Source organism: Falco naumanni, chromosome 2, assembly GCF_017639655.2.
Source record: "Falco naumanni isolate bFalNau1 chromosome 2, bFalNau1.pat, whole genome shotgun sequence".
NCBI classification, from domain to species: domain Eukaryota; kingdom Metazoa; phylum Chordata; class Aves; order Falconiformes; family Falconidae; genus Falco; species Falco naumanni.
The window spans coordinates 13,782,654-13,807,016 of record NC_054055.1 but is presented as its reverse complement, the minus strand read 5'-3'; the positions used below and the strand labels follow the sequence as shown (position 1 = coordinate 13,807,016).

General features: G+C 39.0%; 1 protein-coding gene across 1 annotated transcript in view; it reads right to left on the bottom strand.

Annotated features, from left to right (window-relative positions):
- The window catches only part of STARD13 (StAR related lipid transfer domain containing 13), a 296,712-nt gene that overhangs the window by 237,683 nt on the left and 34,666 nt on the right, over positions 1 to 24,363 (bottom strand). Inside the window, exon 2 of the mRNA XM_040583322.1 lies at positions 12,402 to 13,311. Coding sequence (XP_040439256.1) covers positions 12,402 to 13,154 — 753 coding nt within the window. The 5' untranslated portion in view covers positions 13,155 to 13,311. The remainder of the gene's footprint in view (positions 1 to 12,401; positions 13,312 to 24,363) is intronic.

Below are 24,363 nucleotides of genomic sequence, written 5' to 3'. Positions count from 1 at the left end.
CTTTAGCATTATTTGCACTTGCCTGACTCTTTGTGAAGTACCACAACTGAAAGCATTTGAAAATTCTGTTTATCTATCTTCATTAAGGTATTTGTTAAGCATTCTTTCTATTTAGAAAAGTAATTGTTATTAAAAAGATGAGGAAAACATTACTGTTTGGAATTACTAAGAGAATTATAAGGAAAAAATAGCCCTGCTGTGGGATGATTATCAGCAGTGATGTTTTCTATTCACAAATATATTTCAGTTCCATGTGATATGAAATATTTTAGCAAAACCCCATCAACCACAATAATACAAATAGAAAGATCTATTGACATAACTTTGGCAAATAACTGAAAACAAACAATTCATAGCCTAATTCAAGGTGTCTAGGATTTCAGCTTGTTTCTCCAACTACGTACCTCAAACAAGATTTAAAAAGTGTATTTTGAAATGCAAAAGGCTTAACAATAGCAATAAAAAGCACAGTCTTCCTAGCAAAATGTAGTATGATGTAGAATTGCAAGATCTGCAGGTTTAAGAGGCATATCTAGATATCCTTGCAGAAACGGCTTTATGTGCTGCATTAGCAGTTGAGCTATGTCCAGACATTCTGGGATAAAACTTGGAAGGATCATAGTTTGTATTTTAATAGTTTGTCTTAATGTAACACTTGATGAACTTAAAAAAGTGACAAGCTCTTCCAGTTGCTCCCCAATCCTGCTCACCTCTGTACAGTCCTGTTGTGTTATTGCCACCTTTTTAAACAAAACAAGGAAAACCAACCAACCAAACAAAAAAAGCCAAACCAACAAAACCTGAGGGGAAATGGGCTAGGGCACACTTAGAGAGAGAATGTGCAAAAACTGATCAATATATAGTTCAGCCCTGCTGGCAGAAAACTGGGTAGACAATGTAGAAACCTAGTTGCAGCCTACTTGCAACCCACCCAATATATGTTTAAATTTGAAAGTTAAAATGCCAAAGTGATAGCAATTTCATTTGGAATACAAGTGATGTATTTATTTTCTTTCAATTTAACTGATATTTGTCAATTAATCAAACTTTAATTATTTTTCAAAGACAGCTTAATTTTGACAACCTTCCTCTGGGGAAAATACCTTTACTTGCCAGTTAAGCTATCCAAGCTCCTTAGTAGCCCACCTAGCAAGCTGCTGGAGGCTCCTGACATATCAGACCCAGGCTAAGGAATTATTCACTGTCATGGAGAATTCTGAATCTTTGGGGAGCTTTTTTCTGAACTGGAGTAACCTGAAATTTAAAAATAATTACTCCCTTTGCAAAACTGAATGCTTTTATTTGCCACGCCACGCTGTACCTAGAGGGTTTTTTGGGGTATATACTGCTAATTTGAAATAGGATGCATAAACTAAATTTTCCTTCTTAATTTTGTCCAGTTTTCAACCTCATACTTGCTGCTCCTACACATTCATTTTAATTTGTATTGGTATTAAATGCTGTGTGTCCTGAGCTGCTTGTGTGGCTACTCCTTAGCATTTGCAACCATTTGAACACAATTTCCAAATAAGAAAAGAACACCCATCAAGAAGGTCTAGTCTTTTTTTTAACCTAGCTATCTGCATTCCGTTTAATGCAATTTAAACTTACCTTCTTAAGAACTTTATACAAAGTTTAGAGTTTGCTGCTTTTATTCATGGTAAATTCTTTTATTTAAAGAAGTTTTATAAGACAGCATTGAAGTGGCAATTTTAGTTTGCTGTCATTCACATGCAAAATGCAGGCTTTGTCATGTCTGAAAAGTTTGGTTTCAAAAGCATTTTCTGAACCTGTATATTGCACTTTTGCCTTTATTTCAGAAAAAAACTGAGTTCGTCCCTGCATGTTTGAAATACTGGGGGTTTCCCACTAAGGCTTTTTAAACCTGTTTCTCTGTTATAGCATTCCTTTTATTTTTTTCTTTCTTTTTTTTAATTCTTTTTTTATTTATTTACCTCAGTGGCATTAAGTGTTCTCCAGGATAAGACTAAAACCGTTAAATCCTTACAAGGCTTAGACAAAGCAAGATAGCACATTATCTGTACTAAACAAAACAGAAAATGGACAGCTATCTTTATAGCCCTAGGGCGTAAGAGATACATGACAGTATTGCAACTTTTATTGTTAAAAAACAAAAGTCTGTGGAATATTTTGTGTTCCAGGGGAAATCATCTTTAATAATTTTTTGTCTCCCAAACATGATCTTTTCCCATATATCTGTATCTACAGTTATCTGTAATATCATAGTAAACTCTGATAACACAGCAGATGAAAGTACATCTTGAAGTGATCTCAGAGTCTAGATCCTTAGTTGCACTAATACCTGGTGCTCTGCTTTCTCTCAGTACAGGCACTGATCTTGGTCAGACACATTGTTAATAAAAGCAGTATGTATAATCTTTCTTCTAGTTACTGGCTTTGCGTACTTTTGGTCTTGATGTATGTATTATAGATTGAAAGACATACAAGTTGCAGTGTTATATTCTGTTTTTTCTTGGCAAGTTTAGCAGCTTTTTTGACATTTTAATTTAACTAAATCCGTCCCCAGACTAACTGCAAAGGCTTTTGTTGCCACTGTGCAAAACCATCACTACATAGTTACTGAAATTTCACCATTATACTGTTTGAATAGGAACAATAATTACTAACTGCAAAACTTACAGTAGGTTATATACCATATCATTAACTACTTCATCACAAAGATTAGATTAAGGCCAGACAATGTTTCTCTGAATCTACAGTACAAATAAGCTGTTAAATCTTTGACACTAAAACATTACCTATTCTAGATCCAATTTTTGAAGCATTGGATTTAAAGTCTAAATGCTAGAGAATTTCAGTATCCATAGAAAGCACAGAAAAAGAGAGCCCAGTAATAAAATCCAAAAGCCTAGTGAGGTTTTACTGAAGTTAATTTCTGGAAGAAAAATTTTTCAAATGCAGGTGCTGGCCTCAATGTCCTGTCCATTTTATTTCTGGAGAGCTCCAAGCTAATTCAGACGAGGTTTCCCTTTGCTGCACTGCAGAAGTCTTAGCTCTGAGATAATTCAAAGCTGGGGAAGACTTTTAGTTTGAACAAAAACTTGGATAGGTAAGAGCAGTCTATTTTAATTTTTATTACAATTTAAAATACTCCATAGCTGGGGTGATTGTTAAGGAAAGTCTTGAGGGTGATGACATTCTCTCCTACAGAAAATGACTACTCAAGAATTTCATAAAATGAAATCTCAGATCCATCATCCTAAAAATTTCTATGAAGTTCACTACATTTTTAGAAGGTTTTTTAGTTTCTCTGAATTTGTTTCAAACATGGACCTCTGTGTTCACACGGATTGCTGGTTATGTTACAGCTGGTGATGTGGCAGTACCACAATGATCATAGATCCCCGGGCACGTCAAATGGTATGATAGTCTGTGGTCCCAGGGTACTACCAAGGAAATACGTCCATTGCAATATCAAGCTAGCATTACTTTTTGGAATTTCACATAAAGAAGGACAGAGGGGTCCTAGGTATATCACTAGAATCTGATCTTATTAACTGGGTGCATGTTACCTAGGAATAATTTTCAAAAGCACCTAAATGCCTTATAGGAAATGCCAAAAACTTTCAGTGGGACTTTTATGCATGTGAAGAAATCTGTAAATAGTTTTTTCTTAATCCTGCTCAAGAACGTTGCCATATTATGAAATATACTTTGCAAGGTTGTTAATTCAGTAACACTCGGTTTCCTTCTCTTTTTGGTTGGTGGTTTTTTTTTGTTTTTTTTTTTCGGCTGTACTGAGGTTCTATTGCTGGACTTGAAAAACATACCAAATCCTCACTTATCAGCCAAACAAGCCTGAAAATGCAACCCAGCCTGGTTCCCTCACCTTTTGCGCAAGTTTCCAGTCTCACCAGTTGTTCTGTTTACTGCCTATCCCACAGTTTATCCAGAATCTCCATCTGCACCTTGAAGGAATATCTTAATTTCGGTGGTAAACAGATTAACAGATGTCTACGTGTTTCTTCTGGTTCCCCCCACCTAAGGCCCAGTCTGTAATTCTCACAGGTGCCTATTCCCGTGCTCTGACAGAGGAATGTAGTTCATCAGAGCCTTGACTTAGACAGGGCTTATTTTCTGTTGACTTTCGCTCTACTTCTGTGGAGATAGGTGAAACACTTGAATGGTCTCACATTGCACAGGTTCCAGATAGTTTCAAATATTTGTAAAGAAGAATCTTGATATACTTCTTTTATTTTATGGGTTTAGTGTGACCATAAACACATAATCTGTTTTGTTTTCTGGCAAGAGCAATAGTAATATTGCTGTTTCCTGAGGTGGCCGTATGATTCTGAAGTATTCAAATACACAACAAATAAAGGAGTCAATATCTGAAAAAATCATAACCCAAATTACATATGATGATAAATACTCCCCCCTTTTAGTATAGTACATCAATTGTGTGAAGTATTTATTGTCCTGAAGCTTTAAAGATAAATATAAACCACACACTAATACTAATGAACAGGCTAAAGCAGGAGCTCCCAAAATTTTCTACAGGGGGTCTCTTAATGTGTATGTGTGGGACCACGATGAGGCTGTGCAACAAAATTTGCTGGCAGCACAGTATCTTCTCAGTAGGATAGCTACAGCTAGATGGGCAGCATAAAACCTTTGTGAGACACAAATAGCAGACAGTCACACTGTGCAAACTGCTAGCCTGAAATAAAGAGCTTTCATAATATTATGCAAACTACTTAAGGGCAAAAGTTCTACACATTAACTTGAACGGCCTGAGGGTTTCAGACTGTACAATGTAACTCAATAATCTCACTTTCTGTAATTTCATATTATCTATTTCAGCACCAAACTGAAATGTACTTTATACATTTTCTGAAGGAGTTTGAAAGTCAAGATAAATTTGACTAATTATCTGATTTTCTTCATTAGTTTGTTCTGGAATTTTAATTTTTTCAGAATCTCACTATGTAGGTAATACATACCATATCCTGTACATTTCTGGAGAGTGATGGTATTCTGCACCACAGATCATTTCAAACTGCATGAAGGGTCAACTGCAAAAGAAGCCCTCTGAATTTTTTCAGTGTTAGTCCACCCATCACATGTAGGCTTGTTTAGCAGCTTTGCTTTTGAAAAAGGACAGATTCTGTCCCCTTATATTACAACTTTTTTTTTCAGGAGGATTTTGGCAAAGCCCAAGCTGTGACTGCTGAAAATAGTTTACAGGATATTTTTTTACAAAGCAAGAGTGCGTATGTTTTCTCCATTCTCAACCCAGCAGCCATCGATGCTTGCTGAAGACAGTCTTGTGATTTGGAAGACAGGTATCTGCTGATGCAAGAAAGTGCATCTTTTCTGGGGGCATATACATTTTTATTTTTTAATTATCTATTAATGAACAATAAATCATGTATGTTTATTAAAACATGCAGTCAGCATGGATGTATACTGAAGAGATAAAGGACAGTAATTTTGATAGTATCTACATGTTTTCTTACATGATTCCAATATACTAATTCTCTTCAATATGACCTTTCAGCATATCCTTAAGTTGCTGTTCCTGTTATAACTTTACTGTTATTTTCCAAAGTTCCCATAATTTTGAAGCAGATACAGCCGTGCAGCTGATTTCCACTGAAATAAGAGGGAAATATGTACTTCTCTCTCCATTCACAATAAGTAGTGCACAACAAATGCCATATCCTCATGGGAAATGGTTACATTATTAGGAATACTGAGATCAGAGAAAAATGTACTCTATACAAAATACTATTTTCATCACTAGTCCCTCAAATTTGTGAAATTAATAAAAGATTCTTTCTCTTAACTTAATAATTAAAGTCCCTAAGCCAGCATTTATCCGACATTATTATTAAAAGCTGATTGTTTTTATGTATTGACTGATAATAATGCATCATTGCTAAAGTAATCAGCCATTCTCCAACTGCTTTTCCAAGCAGGCAGAAAGCAAGCATAAATGCTAGAAACTTTGCAAAGTTCAGCTCACCGTGTCTCCATCTATCAGCTCTAGAGAATATGTATAATGTTGAAACCCAGAAAGTGCAACTCTCCCAGACACACAAAGGAAGTTAGAATGTACAAAGCTCAGTGCATCATTCCTGTCTTAGACAAGTCATTTTCCATTTTCCTCCCCTTAACTTCCTATTCTGTTCTCCCTGGGTATTGTTATTTCAGCATGTGGCTCTCCTACCTGGGTAGACATCCCATGTCTGCAGAAGATGAATGAAAAGGAGATGGTAATAAGAACCATATCAATCCTTATGAAGAAGTCATCATTCTCCTCCTCTAGTTTTGGAGTCTCAGTTTCATAGGGTAAAGAGATGAACAAACTTTAAAAGTATGGGAGGAATGGGAGAAAGAATTTGTGCTTCACTCTAATATGTTCTTTACTAGTTTTGCTCTTGTACAACTGAATTAGAGAAGAAACAATTGCCGGGCAATTTTCAGATAGCTTAAATTCCACCTAAGTTCCCATGCCTCATTAATGAAAACAGCGAAGTACATCTCGGAAAAGTGCTTCAGAGTGGCTAAGCAAGGCACGGAGCAGGAATACAAGAGGTACAAGGACTTAGCAGAGTTTAGGCTGTCCAAACAAGGGTAAGAAGCTTACTGTGGCAGGCCCAGTTACTGATCATAGTTGTGGGCTTGACTGCTGCTCTGCTTTGATCATTTAAATTGAATGAACTCAGTCTAATGTGAATAAAGCAAATTCACTGTCGAAGATGTCAAGCTTTCTGATTCCTTTCTCATTGGGTATGATTACTTGATTAAAATATTTACAAGCCACACAGAAGAATACATATCTTTTAAGGAATCATAATTAACCTCAAAGACTATGGCTTTTTGTGGATTTGTCTTCTCCTGCTTGTCTTATTTATCTTGTCTTGCTCTTTTGATGAACTTCTGGTGTTTGCGAAAAGAATGCAAACACAGGCCAGAAGCAGGCAAAATGTAGGACAGATGCTGTGGTAACTTCTGTATTACAGCTCAGCAAATCGTTCCAGCCTGAATCTGAACTCTTGTGGTCTAAGCTGACACAATGATTATCAAACTTGTCACTCCATAATGACTTTATAATGAAGATAAAATTTACCTAACTGTAGTACAAAGGTGAAACAAGGAAACTAATGAAAGTAAGTGAATAATCAAGGAAAGAGAAACTGGAAGGCCAGGTCATCCACCTTCCTGCCAGTAAAGTACTGTTTTTCTCTAACCATTTCCAGAGTTCAGCTGCCTTAGCTTTAAATGTCAAAAGCGATGGAGCTCTCCCAAGTCTCCTTTAGAACACTACCGTTTTACTTGAAGATTTACTCATGGTGAAAGGTGATGGAACAGCTACCCCATTAACTCTGCCCAGCGCTGCACACTGAGGCTGGCTCTGCTGGCACTGTACCGGCCACTCCCATGACTGCGCAACCTCCTCCAACAGACTTTGACTTTACAGTCTGAAGGCCAAATCCTGACAAAGATTTTCATTGTGAATACTACCGGAATGACCTAAATTATCTGTTTGGGACATCTTGTCTCTGTTGCTCCTAGGGAATGATATCTCACTCTTTGTTTGACCCAGCTGCACAAGGTAACGTTCAATGCAAATATTAGACCATCAGCGTCGTTGTGCTTTGAACAACAAGCAGGTTTGGTTTACATCTTCCTAAACAGTATTGGAAGAGGTATGGCATGAGTATGGGTGCAGCCTGAGCCCTGGAAAAGTTTCCCAGGTTCCTGTATAAGGGCTAACAGATTTGATGCCCTGGAACTGACACACTGGACACCAGCTTACACAGCAGAGATGGCAGAGTGCAGGGGAAAACGTATGAGAGAAGGTCCCTTAATGGATTCCTCCCGAATTAGGAAAGACTCTTGTTTCTTTAAGAAACAATTATTTTTTCTAGGATTCTTCTGGAAGTTACACCTATATGCAACACTTGCCAACCTTTAATCCTTCAACCTTTTCAGATATGTTTTAGAAAGAAGTGGCTGTGTTCCATCAAGCAGCAGCTCAGAGAAGAGGATTTACATGGAGACCCCTGAAGGTCCAGTGGGGAGAGATACCCAGTACATGGTCCTGGCGCAGCCACTGGGAGGCTGCAGAGGGGCTGCTGGAGCACCTAGCATGTCCTGATGGTTACCTCTAAGTGGTTCCTTTCCAGTATGTGGGCTTCCTGGCTTGCCCCCCTGTCTCTGATACAACAGAGGAAGCTGTGGCAACTCACTTAGGTGCCCTAAAAAATGTCAACAGCAACAGAAACCTTTTTGGCTGTTATACTAGTTAATGTGGGCTCCCCAGAGAGATGCTTTGAAACTGTCCCAGAGAGGATTTCCAGTTCGCATGCCAAGACTATGCTTGCCTCTTTGCAGCTGCCAACAACATTAGTAGGTTTTATATACAGTCACTGAGGTGAAGGAAGATCCATGACAATTCACTTTGTCAAGGGTATGACTTCATAGGACTTCTTTTTGCCTAATATCTGTCAAAGAGTTTATATTTTTAACTTGACTGAACTGCTGCTCCTGGAAGTAACATACATTGTTTTGAGACTATGTAAGGATAAGATAAAAATTACTGATGTAAAGTTGCATAGTAGCTCCTGGTTAAATATGGTTGTCAGCTGGGTCCTGCTCAGTACAGTTTAGAAGAAATGGCAATCTAGAGAAACGTTATGTTTCAGAAGCTATTCTGAATAATTTATTGCCACTGTATCCTGAGCTGGCTGCATGCACAGAGTATGTTGTTTGATATGAAGACTTGAAGTAAAACAAGCAAGGAAGAATGGCACAAGATACCACTTCAGAGTTGCTGAGAAAACCTCTGGACCGAACAGTCAGTCATAGAATCATGGAATCATTTAGGCTGGAAAAGACCCTCAAGATCATCATCAAGTCCAACAGTTAACCTAGCACTGCCACGTCTGTCACTAAACCATGTCCCTACATGCCACTCAATCCCCTCATCCAGATCATTGATAAAGAGATCAAACAGAACGGGCCCCAGCACTAAGCCCTGGGGAGCAGCACTTGTGACCAGCCAGCAGCTGGACATAACTCCATTCACCACCACTCTCTGGGCTCAGCCAGCCAGCCAGCTTCTAACCCAGTGAAACAGGCCCATCCAAGCCATGAGCAGCCAGTTTCTCCAGGAGAATGCTGTGGGAAACGGTGTCAAAGGCTTTACTAAGGTCCAGGTAGACAACATCCACAGCCTTTCCCTCATCCACTAGGTGGATCACCTTGTCACAGAAGGAGATCAGGTTAGTCAAGCAGGACCTGCATATTAGAAGGACATGAGTGATGTAAAAAAGTTCCCATTCAAGACAGAAGGGGCGTTTTGGAAGGAAGGTGGGCAGAGAAGACAAATCAATGAGGGTACAGAAATTCACTGGTGTGCTTAAGAAAGTGCTGTCTTAGCAATGATGTTACTTAGATCACCATCTGAAAATATGAAATAATATGAACAATATTTCAGACAAAAACCAAAAATAGGTTTGTTTTTAAATCTTCAAAATTTTGTTTCCCGATTTGAAATAAATGTTATTTTTAATATAAGAACTCTATGTGGGCATTAAAGGTACCACTGATTACAGGCTCCTGACAAGGAAAAAAAGGTCGCCAAATTTAGGTTTGATGGGAAAGCACAGGAAATATATATGGGACTTGGTCTAAGGGGGGAAACTCAGGGACCGTACTAATTCATAAATTGAACAGAAGCATCATTTATCTTGTACCATTCAGAACAGGCGGATGCTGTATGCCTTTGGGGGGAAAAAAAAAAAAAAAAAAGCTTTTTTTGTTAATGGACACCATTGTATGAATTGTTTTCAGCAGTTTCTTCCACTTGTAACAGAGTTGGCAGCATACACAAGTTATATTTTTTTCCATCTTCCCTCTACTTGTTTACTGTTCGGTGTACTTGGAGATTTGTCTCTGCTTATTAATTAGAATGAAACAATAAGTTCAACAATTATCACTTAAATGTGTGTAACAACTATTTAAGAGGAGATTCAGACGTGGGTTTTGCCTAGTGGTGACTGCCTGCAAGGGCCAGTGAGCCCCAGCCTGGAGAAGGTGCGAGCCTTTCCTCCTTTCTACTCATAAAATAGGAGCTTCGCAGCCAGTACCAAGTACATTTAATTAGGAATGCCCCTGCAGGGTAGATCTTAATCAGTTTCCCTGTGAACTCTTGTAACAAGGATCTCAGTCAGAGTGCTGTGTGTGATAGTCTGTATCTGTATGGCCAAGGTGATTTGTTTGCTACGTTATTTTTAAGTCTAAGGTTTAGCATTAATAGTTGCTTTTGATATTTTTACTCCGTGCTGTCTTTACTTTGTTAATTCCTTTCCACTAGAAAGACATTTTTCCACAGCCCCATTTCTAAATAATAGAAATAAGTAACTTGACAATGACATACGTTTACTTCAACTAGAGTCATGGGAGGAGTTTTTAGTCTGAATAGTAACACATGACTACTGCTAAAATTTAAGAGACAAGATAATCCTTTTTTTTTTTTTTTTTCATTCTTGAAGGTTGTCCTAGAATGATACATACTTATTTACATAGGGGAAAAAAAAAATCAAAACCAGGATTGCATCATTGCATCTGTCCAGTTTTTTAAATGTTTTGACACATTCACCGAGATTTACTAGGTAATTTCACATGCTTGTCTGGCAATTTATAATCCATTATTTTGCACTACAAGCTCCATCCTTGAGTTTATTTTATGGCACAGACATAAAGTAAACTAAATGACAACAGCCCCTGGCCTGTCCCTTTTATCTGTGGGAATGACCTTCAGTAAAGAGAATCCAAGGGATGTTGCACATGTATTTTGATATATATTTATATTAATGGGAATGTTCCCGAGTAAATGAGGAAGCAAGAGTTGGCTTAGGGTAGAGTAACAATGCAGTTATTTAATAAACCATGTGTCACAAGATTTTTTCAGGGTCAGTATTGCATCAAAAGGTGCACTGATTTGGAACCATCTTTGGGCCTTCATTTTCTAATATGAGCTGCTGAGAAAAAATTTGTAAAAAAACGGCGTATTTCTCTGTGAGCTGATGGGTTTCCACAGTAAAGTCGGGATATGTATGAAATACAGCACAAAACTCCCACTCAGTTAAGGGCAGAATTAGTCCCCCCAAACTGGAGATAGATTAGTACTAAAGGAAAGAAGTAATTAAGTATTGTATACCATAATTGTAATGTTAAAATTAACATTATAGTCCAAATTCTACTAACTTTCAGTTAATCAGATATCAATGAAGTAACTCTGTGTTATAAGTGCTAGAAGTAAAAGGAGAACTGGAAATAGAGGAAAAAAACACATTGGGTAAAGGACTAGGGCTCTACCCTGATTTTCAAGGCATAGAGCAGATTTACGTGGAAAATAATTTTTAAAAGCTGGAGGAGGAGAAGAGAGAGGAAAGAAAGGTATGCCTGACCTGCACTTGAAGATTAATTTGTGCTGCAAGGTCAGGAACGTTGGAATTTTAAGGGTTTGTTTTGCCCACTATTTGGAGTCACTTCATATTTTTGTACTAGAGCTGAACTCCGATGACAAACATGTTTAGCTCCAGGCATTTGGTTTGTCACCAGCTGGGAGCAGGGAGAAAGCTTTGCTTATTCCTCGGACTAGTGAGAACTCACTTGGAAACCTGCTGTTCTTTCACTTCCAAAACCACAGCTAATTTACTCAACCTTTTTTTTCTGGAAGTGTTATAGTTGGATGATTCTTATTACAGAGTTTTTTTCATTTTGTCCTGAATTATGTTTTTGGACATTGGTCTGTAAAGCATCATGATGTGTACCAGTAGAGATACAAAAAAATCTATTTCTTTTATTCCCTTATAGACCAGATTGTAACCTGTTCTCCATATTATTTTAATGTAATAAGAATACAGAAAACACTGTTACTTAGCAGAAGCAGTGCTGTGGGTTAGGTGGCACAGTGCTACAGTGCCACTACACTAAAAAAGGCCATTTTTCAGCACAAAGAAATATACTCTGATCTCAGAGTAAACCTGAGCTCTATTCCTTTGGAACAGTCCACAGACTCAGGGAATATATGCTGTACGTGGTATGATATATGATCTTGTAGGAGCAGGGGAGACTGAGCCAATGTTCCCATTTTAAAAAGGAAAAACACAAAATCAAAGTTTGATGTTCAGGCTGATAGAAGAGCGGCCAATCTGAAGTAATATATTTGCCTAATGTAAAAATATAGTATACTTTTACTGTAGGTTTATATTCTTAATTATGTAATTAACATTAATTATCACTGTATAACAATTTGTGCAACTCCTTCTCCTCCTGTAACCAACCTTAAATTAAACCTCTTAATTAAAACACCCTTGGAACAAAAGAGTAGCCTGTATTACCTCCATCTCCATGTGTTTTTCTTCCTTGTCATGGGCCTTCAATTCCTTTTCGGAATGGTCACTGCAGTCTTCTAAATGACAGATGTGTTGATATTTAGTAAGTTCGTGTTTAGCCTGCTTTCTTTGAGAAACATTCCTTCTTTGAAGACCACTGAAAAATGTCTCATACAGTGGCAGTTCTGTAAACAGATCATCATCATCATCATCCCTACCATCTGCTTCCTCTTCAGATGAAAAATTGTCTGCTTCCCCCGCCTCACAAATATGGAGTTTAGCATTAGCTTCATGTGATAAAAATTCGAAATCAGAAAATGTGATAGCACTTGGTTTGTGTTTTATGACTCTGATCTCATAACCCCTTTCTGGTTTCTTGTCTGAATTTTTTCCTGTAGAGACTGGCCATTCTGTGTGCAAGGGAAGGTTTGAAGGATCTTCCTTTGGCTTGTGCCTTGCAGAACAGACTAGTTCTTCACAAAGGTGCTTCATCTCAGACTGGCTGGTGGCACTGACACAAGCTGAAGCTGTGCCAGGTTGCAAGGATGTCTCATTGTGGTCTAATGAGGATGACACAGACAGCAAACTCAAGTCAGGTTCTAGCAAAACATTCTGAAAATGAGATGGACTTGCCTGACTTTCTGTCTTTCTTTGGTATTCTTCATACTTTACTGGAGTCCCCAGGGACTTGGTAGATGCAAGATAAGGTGAGCCCTGTTCTTCTTCATTGATGTTAGTTTCCATTCCAATAAGTTTCATCCATCAGAGATCAAAATTACTTCATTCTTGGTTTTCTTAAGACACGTAACTCCACATATGTAGCCAGGAAATACCTTCTTATTTTTCCAAAACCATGGTTACACAATCATTATTAATGTCTTGATTCTCATAGAAAACATCTGAATCCTCTCTGCTCCTGAAAGAAAAAAAAAATCATTAATGGTAATATTATTGCATTGAAGTGCATCAGCAAATTAATCCTGAAATATGAAATTCCGGTATGAAATTTACTTATAGGTCTCTTAAAAATATTTGATGTATGCAGCTTAAGTGAATTTAAAATATGAGAACCTTGACTTGTTTACCTTAGAGACTAGGAAAGACCTGGCAACTGCAGAAATGTTTTTTAAATATTGACTTTAAGTTGATTATTGACACAATGGTTCAGGATCATTCAAGGAGATTTTAGATATATGCTTGTTACCAAAACAGGCCTCTTCACTATCTTTTTATTGTCTGTTAAATTACTGAAAACTTTTACACTGTTCATATAAAGTTACTAAAACGGCATAGGAAAGAGCAAGGAACCAAAGTAATTAACAGAAAAGAAAGAATAATGCAGTACAGGTAGAATTTGCTCTCCCAGATTCTGTGAATTCCCAGTGCAGTGCAGCACCTGTCCATTTCCAATATATTTGCAAAGCAAAAACAGGAGGCTAAAAGTAACAGGAGAGTTTCAGTACTACATCAGTTGGCAATGTCTGGTTTAAATCAATCTTAACTTCTGTGCTTACATCGAGGCTGTGTACCTCCAACGCATGGGAAGAAGGGAGCAGCTGAAGAACTGTTCTTACATCACTGAATAGCTTACATTCACCCATATATGTAGTTTACTTTTGGTGGCAGACTGAATATTAGAGTATTTATTGTAATGAATAAACTCTCCTGTTACTTTTAGCCTCCTGTTTTTGCTTTGGAAATATATTGGAAATGGACAGGTGCTGCACTGCACTGGGAATTCACAGAATCTGGGAGAGAAAATTCTACCTGTACTGCATTATTCTTTCTTTTCTGTTAATTACTTTGGTTCCTTGCTCTTTCCTATGCCGTTTTAGTAACTTTATATGAACAGTGTAAAAGTTTTCAGTACTCCAACTGTGAGAGAATACAGCAGAACAGAAGCTTTTAAAAATAAAAAGAGAAGCTTAAGCCTTTGATGTATGTGGCAAACCTGTTGGTGATGAGGAAGACATGTAAGAAGGCAGCACTGTGACCGTCCAAGTGGGAAACAAGCAATGTAAGGTGCTGGCATGCGTCATGCCTCTCACTGCATGTGCCATAGATGGAGCAATGCACACCAGGTAGGCATATTGTAGTGCTGGTTAGCATATGTTTTAGTGTTACAATAGAAAGAATACTGTTACATATACAGAAAATTTGGATTTATTGTATTACCTTTGCCATTTGAACTGCAGCTGTAAAAGGTGTGAGCACGCAGGTACACAGTTTGGGTACACTTCCTCTCAGCTGTTGATAGCTGTTTAGAAATCAGACATTATTGTAAGCTGTCTAGCCTCCTGCTGGAGCCAGTGGAGAGAGAAAAAAGCTTCCAGAAGGTAAATGCTTTCACTTATCTTGGATATCTATTTTGACATGGATGAGTCTCCCTCCTGGCATGACTGCCTTATTCAAAAACCATGGAGGACGTGCAGACAAACAAATCAGCCCCTATCTTTGTTATGCAATAATAATAGATTACATTGTCTACATGTGAATGAGAAACCTACTTTTGAAGCCCTTATTTTCTCAGAAGCTTCAAGTTAGCCATCTACATAGGAGTGACTTCACCTTCAGGAGCACTGAACGCTTTTGGTTCTCCCTAACAGTATGTGAATTAAGTTAGCACAATATCTCTGAAAAAGAAAACACATCCCCACATTTGTAGCGACTGTTTGGAACAACTAACATCTCTCATAGTATTTTGTACATTGTGGCCACTGTGAAAAAGTCTCCTGCTATTTCGGTGAATACTGTTATCTGTGCTTCACTATGAGCCGTAACCTTTGCTTTTCAGTGCCTGACACCCAGTACCCTGCAAGAAGGCGTGCTGCTAGCACATGCTCCCACCACACAAAGCCAGGTGTAAGCCAAAAAAAGATTTGCCTTTTCTAGAAGACTCCCCAAAAGGCAGCAAAAGAGCTTTAGCCTGGCTGCCCACACCAGCCTGTTGCCATGAGGTGAGAGGATGGTGCGTTCACCAGCCATTGCTGCTGGTGGCTGCCCTGTACTACCTATTGGTAGTTCCAGCAGGAGCAGCAATGCTCAGGTCTCCCCCACAGACCCTCTTTCCCCACCTCACCCCTTCCTATTGTCACTTTTCCCTCTCTGGCAGAAATTTTCGATCCTTGACCTGTTCCCTGGACCCTCTTTACTTCTGGTAATGCTGCCGAGCTGGCTCAGCTCGTGATGACACCTGCAGGAATACACCTCTGTGTTCATAGGAACATCTTTGCTGTAACAAATCCGAAATACAGCAAAAAATGCTCCAAGAGAAGCTACAGAAATTTCGCAGTAGGCAAGCCTGGGATAAGTGAATTACATATTTTTTATTTCTAGTATTTTAGGATGATGATGGTGCTCTAAGACTCCAAAACATGAATTATCACCCCTGCAAAAATTTGTATTTTTCATTATCTCTGGGTATTCCTAAAATCAATACCCAGCTTCTTTTAAAATTTTGCTAAGTTCTTTCTCTCAAATGAGCTTTGGTGTTTACAGGGTGTGGTGTAAATCTGTAATTTTTACAGTTCAGTTACAAAAGGCATGAAAGAGTTTTTCTGTTTATTAGATTTGCTTACACCATTGCACTCTTTATTTTTCCTCAGATGGGACTGGAACAAAGAAAATATGCAAAAGCAGGTTGGTTTTGTGGAAGTACAGCAAGATATCTCTGAAGAGGAAGTGGTAAGAGAGAGTGTGATTTTACCCTTACTCATTCTGTGGAACATCTCTCTCTACTCAATCTAGCAGTGACTGGAAAAAAACTCACACTTAGGCAAAATATCAAATTCCATATTTTATAAAGAGTTACACATAGACATTTATAGCTCCTAAAAATGCAGCGTTTTTGGCAAAGCTGTGGATTTGGAAATCCTGCCCATAGCAAAATGTGTAACTCAGAGAGGTCTGAACATTCAGAGCTAAATCTATACATGACTTAAAAGGCCTGTAACACAGCCCTGCAAAATAATATAATTGTCACCACAGTTCTGAATGTATGCATTTACAAATTCCAGAAAAAAAAATACTTCTAGAAAAGTCTTCAAGGCTTTATAAATAGGGAAATTATTTTCATACGCATATGTAATTCTAAATCTATACTGTAGCATTAGATCTACTGGTAGGTGCTAGCGTAGGTAAAGATGTTGAATGATAAAAGTCTCTTGGGCATATATGTGTTTTTTCCAACTAAAAAGGGAAATGTAAGGCTGCCACAGCTGTCTAATCAAAACTGACTCCAAAACAGCTTAAGTAAGAGCACAAAAAAAGCAACACAGGATTTTTTTTTTCAAGCTAAAATGTTAAATGCATGTGAAACAACTTCAGCTTTTTACACACATGAGTTTAAAACTTACAACCCACATTTTATTTATTAAGGAAAGCTCCTTACAAATCAGCAATAAATTAATACAGATTTGTGATACAGCTAGTGAAATGGTCTGGCAAGAAAATTCTCTTGTGGTCTGGCACAAGCAAATGTGTATACACAGACTCAAATTTTTGTGTATCATGCTCTATTGGCTTGATTTCTATTTGCCCAGACAACCAAAATTTGTATTAAAACTCATCAAGTTTTACATAAAGATCGCACAAAAAGTACATATTAGGCATAACCATCAAATAGGAGTATTTTACAGAGACTTTTATATTCATAGGCTCATTTCTATTTTCTTGAGTCAATAAAAGGCTAATTGTTTTCTGGGGCAAATGATTATGCTTTATTTCATTGGGTTACTATAACAACAAGTCACCTAAACTAGATTTTCAAACATTGCTTAAATTAGTGCATTTCAATACCCATTATGTATTTTCGCATTACAGAGCATGTGAATGTGTGGAATTTTCTTACTTTAAATTTGATTTGAACTTGAACTGACATAGTAAACTAGCAAACCAAGTCCTGATCTTGGCTGGAACAGTACACCACTCATCTAAAATAATGAGTTTTTTACTCTTCAGCCCCTAATGCATTTGTCTCCCTTTCACAATGACTTTGCTTAGTATTTCCCATTGACTTAAACAATCTTCCCCTGAAAAATTAAGCAAACGAGCCAAGAGAATGTGAGACACATAGACTAAAAGCAAATTAGGAGATTAGGATTTTTTTTTTCCTGATGATAATTTTACCTGGTTTGCAAGGTAACCCCATATTTTTCAAGTCAGTTAATTTCCATAAGCGTAACAACAGGAACCAAGTTAGTAGCCAAAAGATCCTCCAAGCGTTGGGGCAGAACAGAAAAAGAAGTGAGCAGTTTCTTAAGAAAAAGCATTTCAGCTTGCTTGCTGCACAAGAACTCTGTCAACAGAAGTATGTGTGAGAATCCCTGGGGCGAAAACAGCCTTCTGCAAGCACTGGCCAAATTATTCACAGAAAAAGACAGAAAAAAAGGAGAGAGGAAAGGAAAAAAATAAAAAGAGAGAGAGAGCATGCTTCACAGGAACACCAGGCACTTCTAAAAATATAGTGTGACCTCATTCCTCACATTATGCCAGACCTTAACATTGTGCTTTGCTTTATCACCTGGAGCACCTGGAGTCAGGTTCTCACTGCACACACAATCGAGTTTGGATGCTGTCAGGTTTTGAAAAGGTAGGCTGTGAAATGCCTTTTGATGTAGTATAAAGCCAGTATAAAGGAACACCAAAATTAGCTTTCCCTGTCAGTTGCAAATTCTAATTATTCTTTGCCTATGTTTCTTCAAGACCTACATTTGCTGCCAAAGCTTCACAGGTCTTCCCTTTTATATATATTAATAGGATCATAGCTTGCAGACAGACTTCTACGTATGCTGCGAAGTGGAGCTGTAGTGTATGTTACTGAATATTTGGGGTTCTGAGTGCGATTATATAAATCAGTTATTTGCAAGTGTAGCGTGGAAAGGAAAAGGTTGAATTGTCACTGGAAATACGGGGTGAGAAGACTCTGAGTTATAGTTTAATTTTGGAAGCATTTTTCTCTATTGCTTCTGATTAGAGCAAACAGCAAAAATGCAAAAGCTGTAGTGCCCTTCTACTCATGTAATGGATCCTGCCTGCTAGTAACAGTAGGTTACATTTTTCACCTTGAGATATCCAGGCACAGATATTTGGCACAGATGCTGCCAAATCTATGTCCCTCCTGACTCATTTCAGTGAGTGAGGGAGGCGGCACTTGGATGGTGATTTCTCTTATACTTCATGCACCTGATTGCCTTCACTGAAGTTATTAGTCAGCAAAGATTTTGGCATATTTATGAATAAGTCACTCAGCAAATGAAGCCACATCTTGAGGCAACCATTTTATAGGAATTACTTTATATGACAGTTTAGGGAGGCTTGTCTCAACTTAGAAGTGTTTATCATCCCAGGACAGCTGTACTACCAAGCCTGTCCTTCAGCTTTGCTGCGTATGGCCCCACCTCCGCTGTGGCAGAAGCTCATTTTACATTGCCAAGGAAAGTAAAATATCTTCTCAAATGCAATAAACTACAATGATAAAGAGACACTTTGCTAATTCAACTGTGCTTCCATTCGCATTTGTCTGAGGTGCAACTGTTGGTCACAGATGTGCTGTTTGCCAAGCACCATCTTAACTAATGCAGCTATGTCAGCAATTTATTTACAGCTGGACCTACTTGCAACGCACAGGAGGGAAACACTCTGCTCCAGGAAGAATCATTCACACATTTTGTGCCATTAGCTGAGCCTGAGGTTGTTTAATCCAGCCAGGGTCCTAACCGAATCCTGCCAGTGTGCTTACTCAATTGTGTTTCCGTCTAAACCAGCATTCTCAACAGCACTGTTACTGTCACCTTACCACCATGTGGGAACAGTGGCTTAATCACAAATAAGGTGAGAAAATACCCTCTGTAATACAACTATTGCAGTTTCTAAGAACTTAGATCCATAGGCAATGTTTAGTTCTAGTTAGTTTACATAAAGTGGAACTTACTTTACAAATCAATCTGCTCTGTGCAGCCCAAGAATAGCGTGGTTACAGTCCTGAGCAAAATCAAACAGCAGGAATGTGTGAGCACCATTAAAGCAAAGATACAGACATTGTTCTTCACACTTGGAAAAGTCTCGTACCTCTTGCATACCTGATGACATCCTTTCAAAAGAAGGCATTGAAGAGGAGTCAGGTATGAATGGGGAACTGAGGGCCTGTGTCTTTCAGCAGGTCTCTGAGAACATGGATGAAGGATCTTTAAAGAACAAGATTGTAGAATCCTAGAATGGTTCAAGTTGAAAGGGACCTTAAAGATCATTGAGTTCCAACTCCGCCTGTGCCGTGGGCAGGGACACCTCCCACCAGACCAGGCTGCTCACAGCCCCATCCAGCCTGGCCTTGAGCACTGCCAGGGATGGGGCAGCCACAGCTGCTCTGGGCAACCTGTGCCAGGGCCTCACCGCCCTCACAGGAAAGAATTTCTTCCTGATACCTAATCTAAATCTGCCCTCTTTCAGTTTAAAGCCATTCCCCCTTGTCCTGTCACTACATGCTCTTGTAAAAAGTCCCTCTCCAGCTTTCCTGCAGGCCCCCTTTAAGTACTAGAACGCTGCTGTGAGGTGTCCCCAGAACCTTCTCTTCTCCAGGCTGAATATCCCAAACTCTCTCAGCCTGTCTTCATAGGAGAGGTGCTCCAGCCCTCTGAATGTCTTTGTGGCACTCCTCTGGACTCATTCCAACACAGGTCCATGCCCTTCTTCTGTTAGAGGCCCCAGTGCTGAATGCAGTGCTCTGGGTGGGGTCTCACAAGAGCAGAGTAGAAAGTGAGAATCACATCTCTCAGCCTGCTGGCCACCCTTCTTTTGATGCAGCCCGGGCTATGGTTGGCTTTCTGGGCTGCAAGCACACATTGCCATGTCGTGTTGAGCTTCTTGTCCACCAACACCCTGCAGTCCTTCTCCTCAGGGCTGCTCTCAGTCCATACTCTGTCCAGCCTGCATTAGTGCTTGGGATTGCCCTGACCCAGGCGCAGGACCTTGCGCTTGGCCTTGTTGAACTTCATAAGGTTCACAGGGACCCACCTCTCAGGCCTGTCAAGGTCCCTCTGGATGTCATCCCTTCCCTCCGGTGTGTCAACTGCACCACACAGCTTGGCATCATCAGCAAACTTGCCGAGGGACCACTCAGTCCCACTGTCTGTGTTGCTGACAAAGGTGTTTAACAGCACCGGTCCCCATACTGAGCCCCGAGGAGCGCCACTTGTCACTGGTCTCCACTTGGACATCGAGCTGTTGACTGCAATGTTGATCCGGCTCTCATCTGCCAGTAGGCTTCTTTTACCATTGTGTTCAATGTATTGCTTTTGTATTCCCTGTTCTGCCTCTTTTATTTTGTCTTGCACCTATGAAGTGCAGCACCAAGCTCCTGATGAGATATTGGCTGGAGGTGGTTTGACTACACGCTTTTAGAAGGCAATTTTGAGTGATTTAAGATTATGCCCTGAACTACTTGAGAAATTAAACCTGATGTGAAGTTGCTGAAAATCCTAATACAGGATATAAGGGGGGTAGAAAGGGGTGTGTGCATACCTATGCGTTTATCTAAAATCTGTGGTATTAAATGAAAATCTGGTTTTTTTTAATATATTGCCCTAGAATTCTTTGGCTTTGTGTTTATAGGAATGGTGCAACCAACATGAAACAGGAAGAGCAGCCAGTCATACACAGACACTGTTTGTAAACACAGGCCCCAAAATGAATGAACACCTAATAAATATTTTTAAAATAACACTGGATAAACCACATAGGAAAAAAAAAAAGTCTGTTTCCCTTTAGGTTGAGGATCTTGGCATTGGTAAGGTCCCAACTCTTCATCTAAGCAGCCAGTCCAAACCAAAGTCAGGAAATAGCCTTTCTGCAATAAAAGACACACAGGTATGAGCTGCTTCTCTCTCCGGTGTAAATTCTACAACTGTTTCTTCAGCCTGTAAAGTGAATTCCTTTACATGTGTTCATGGGATGCTGAATGGACTGGCTGGAAATTAATCTTCATTTTGCACGAGAGGAAAGAGGGTTGAAGAACCAGTTTTCTCTTATTGGAGGATATCTAAGTTAATACAGATTGCTTGAAGGTCATATTCACATCCTTACTTTTTTTTTTTAATCTCATAAAAGAGAAATTATGTAAGACAACCACTTCTTACTTTACAAGCTAGGTACATAGCAAGCAGCTTGGTTTTGTTTTTTATTTTATTTAACTCTCATCTATTTAAAGTTTTATATCAGCACAAAATCGTCCTTCATAACAGTCTGCAAGTGACTTCCAAAATTGCGTGCACCCCTCTGAAAAATTTCTGCTGAATCTCTGACACCCATCAGCAGCCAAAGACACTGGACAAAAGCAGTTATTTTGGCAATTCACAGGGGCAGAGGCTGGTAGGATCTGTTTTTACTGTATGGTTTGTAATGCTTTAAAATGAAAGAAATTAAGTTCTTTGAAGTTTTTTCCATTTCTGAAAAAGGAAAACATATAACTGCCTTGAGTGACTTCATGAGAAAGTATCAGTTCGTATTAATTTCACTTATCATTATCCACTGCCTTCATCTAAGGAATTGAACGCTTGCATCTACTGTGAACTACACAGCCAGTAGAAGAGATGTAAAAAGGAATCAAAGTTTCTTTATCTCTAAAGCCATATCTTAATCACATCTCATCTTCCATCTGTAAAAAATTTGTTTGATTTACTAATTGTCATGACTGAATTTACATAAAGAACATGAGACAGAGGCTTCAACAGGAGTCATGACTGAAGGTCAGCACTTGTTTTAATAGGCTGAACTCTTCTTGCTAAATCCATTTATAGAGAAGAGCTGCATTTCATTAGAAATACTGGCCCTTTTCCCCTGAATGGGGTTCTCTTAAACAAGGATAAACCAATGATCTTAACCAAAGCACTACCCCAAAAGCCCTTGATATTCCCAGAACCCCTAACAGCTCCAACAACCTTCAGTAACTTAGTGCCCTGCTTTTGCCTCAAGCTTCCCCCACACCAGCAAGTTAAATTGCAAGTCCTGATCCTACACTTCAAAGTCGTTTTGGTGCCTTAAGTCTCGCTTCAGCTCTCCTGTCCTTGCCACCTGTGGCCATGCCCACTGCTGGGGTGAAAGCCTGGCACAGGGGGAGCGACTTCCCAGCAGCTGCAAAGACCTACTGCGCTCAGCTCATGAGGAGCCACAATAAAAATAAATCTCTGCTGCTGTTTTCTGAGCAAAGTATAAACAGAAAAATAACTCAGAGGACACTGGTGTTTGGGATAAGAACAGGCTCAGGCCTTTGCAGAAAGTCCCAGCCTGTCTGAAACCAGCCAGCCCGGGGAGCTGGAAGCAGCCGTGCCGTGGTAACTACTGAACCCCGCACAAGGGCTGGGCTGTTTCCGATACCTAAGCCAGTTCACTGAATAACTGAAGGAAACATCGGAAAAAATTCAGTTGCTTAAACATAGGCTTCTAGTGCCCTTTGAGACATCCTAGACTACCCTATCTGGCCTTCAGCTGCCAGCCAAGAGAGGTGCAGATCTCCTCCAACTCTGTGGATGTGGTAGGACAGCAGGGTATCTGTCTCAAAGGGCTCTGCTAGACACCCGCAGGTAGGCACTTGTTTAGGTAAATGAACTGTACCTTCAGTTTACCTAATAGGCTATTCAAAGAATTTAACTTCAGGCACATAACTTCGGTGACTAATTTAGGATTCTTAGGTAAGAGCCTCGACCTCTCCCTTGCCTATGTTTTTAATTCACCTGGCATAAATACTGTATTGTTTTTTTTAAAAAAATAAAAACAGTACGTATGAGTCTCCTCGTTAAGCAAAGAAGCTCCTGTAGGAAGCCAAATTGATTAAAACTGCCAGCAGCTGTCTGCTGTGTAAGGACCTGTGTCTGTGCTGCAGTATGTTATTAAGGGAAGTTTCCAGGCGAAATCAGAACGTAGTCAGAAAACAAACAAGAACAAGCACTTGAGTGCCATGTGTATTAAATCAGTTTGTGGCATTTTGGCTCCCTAGGTTTGTACTCCTATCAGACTTATAAAGTTTCTGCAGTGTTTTGGCAACACACTACATTTCTCAGTTGAAATATGCTGCTTAATGCAAGACTGGTAAACAGCTTGAATAGGCAGGGCTTTGATTTATGAACTGCATCAATATGGTAATGAGGATCTTGGCTGGGCAATTAGTTTTAAATTGTATAAGCTCACACTAGCTCTTGTTATTATGACTACAAAGGTTTGTCAGAACACCTCTGAGTTCACTATTTCAGAATCCTCTGGTGTCTTTATACCTATTAGACCAGAACTGCAGCAAATTAAAGCCTCTGCTACACCTTCTGAATTTAATATTACTAAACCATTCATATGAAAATATCAGCAGTAAATAGGTGCATCCACTTAAAATGCTACTTTTCATGCCCTTTTTTTTTTTTCTGTCCAAGATGGGCTTTGGACTCCAGCAACTGTCTTTATTATGCTCTCTAATTAGTGTCTGTAATGAATGCTAAAGAAATGGTGACCTGTGTAGTAAATGCCTATGACTACAAAGGCCCAGAGGGCAGACGACTCCTCTCAAGACCTGCTGGGTGCATGAGATATAAACGGCAGCAAGGGTCACTGTGTCAGCTGCCATGAAGATCAGTTATTTCAGAGGGAGCAAAAGTTATTTTGGAGGAACCTCCTGTGGTCCCTATCTGTATGTGCAATAAGACCATGGCAAATCCTGCTCAATCAGTTTTGGTCAAGAAATATTTTTTTGTAAAAGAACTCTTCCCTAAAACCAACATATAAAATATGTTATATTATATATATATATATATATATAAAATATATATAATATAAAGTGCTCAGATGAGTACTTCAGTATTTTCAACCTATTTGTTGCTTACCCATGTGATTTTTTTTCCCTGATATTATTAACTATTCAGTTAATTTGACAGAAACTCACAGTTCTTTTGAATTTTTTTTTTTTGTTGGGTTTTTTTTGGTAAGGTTATGG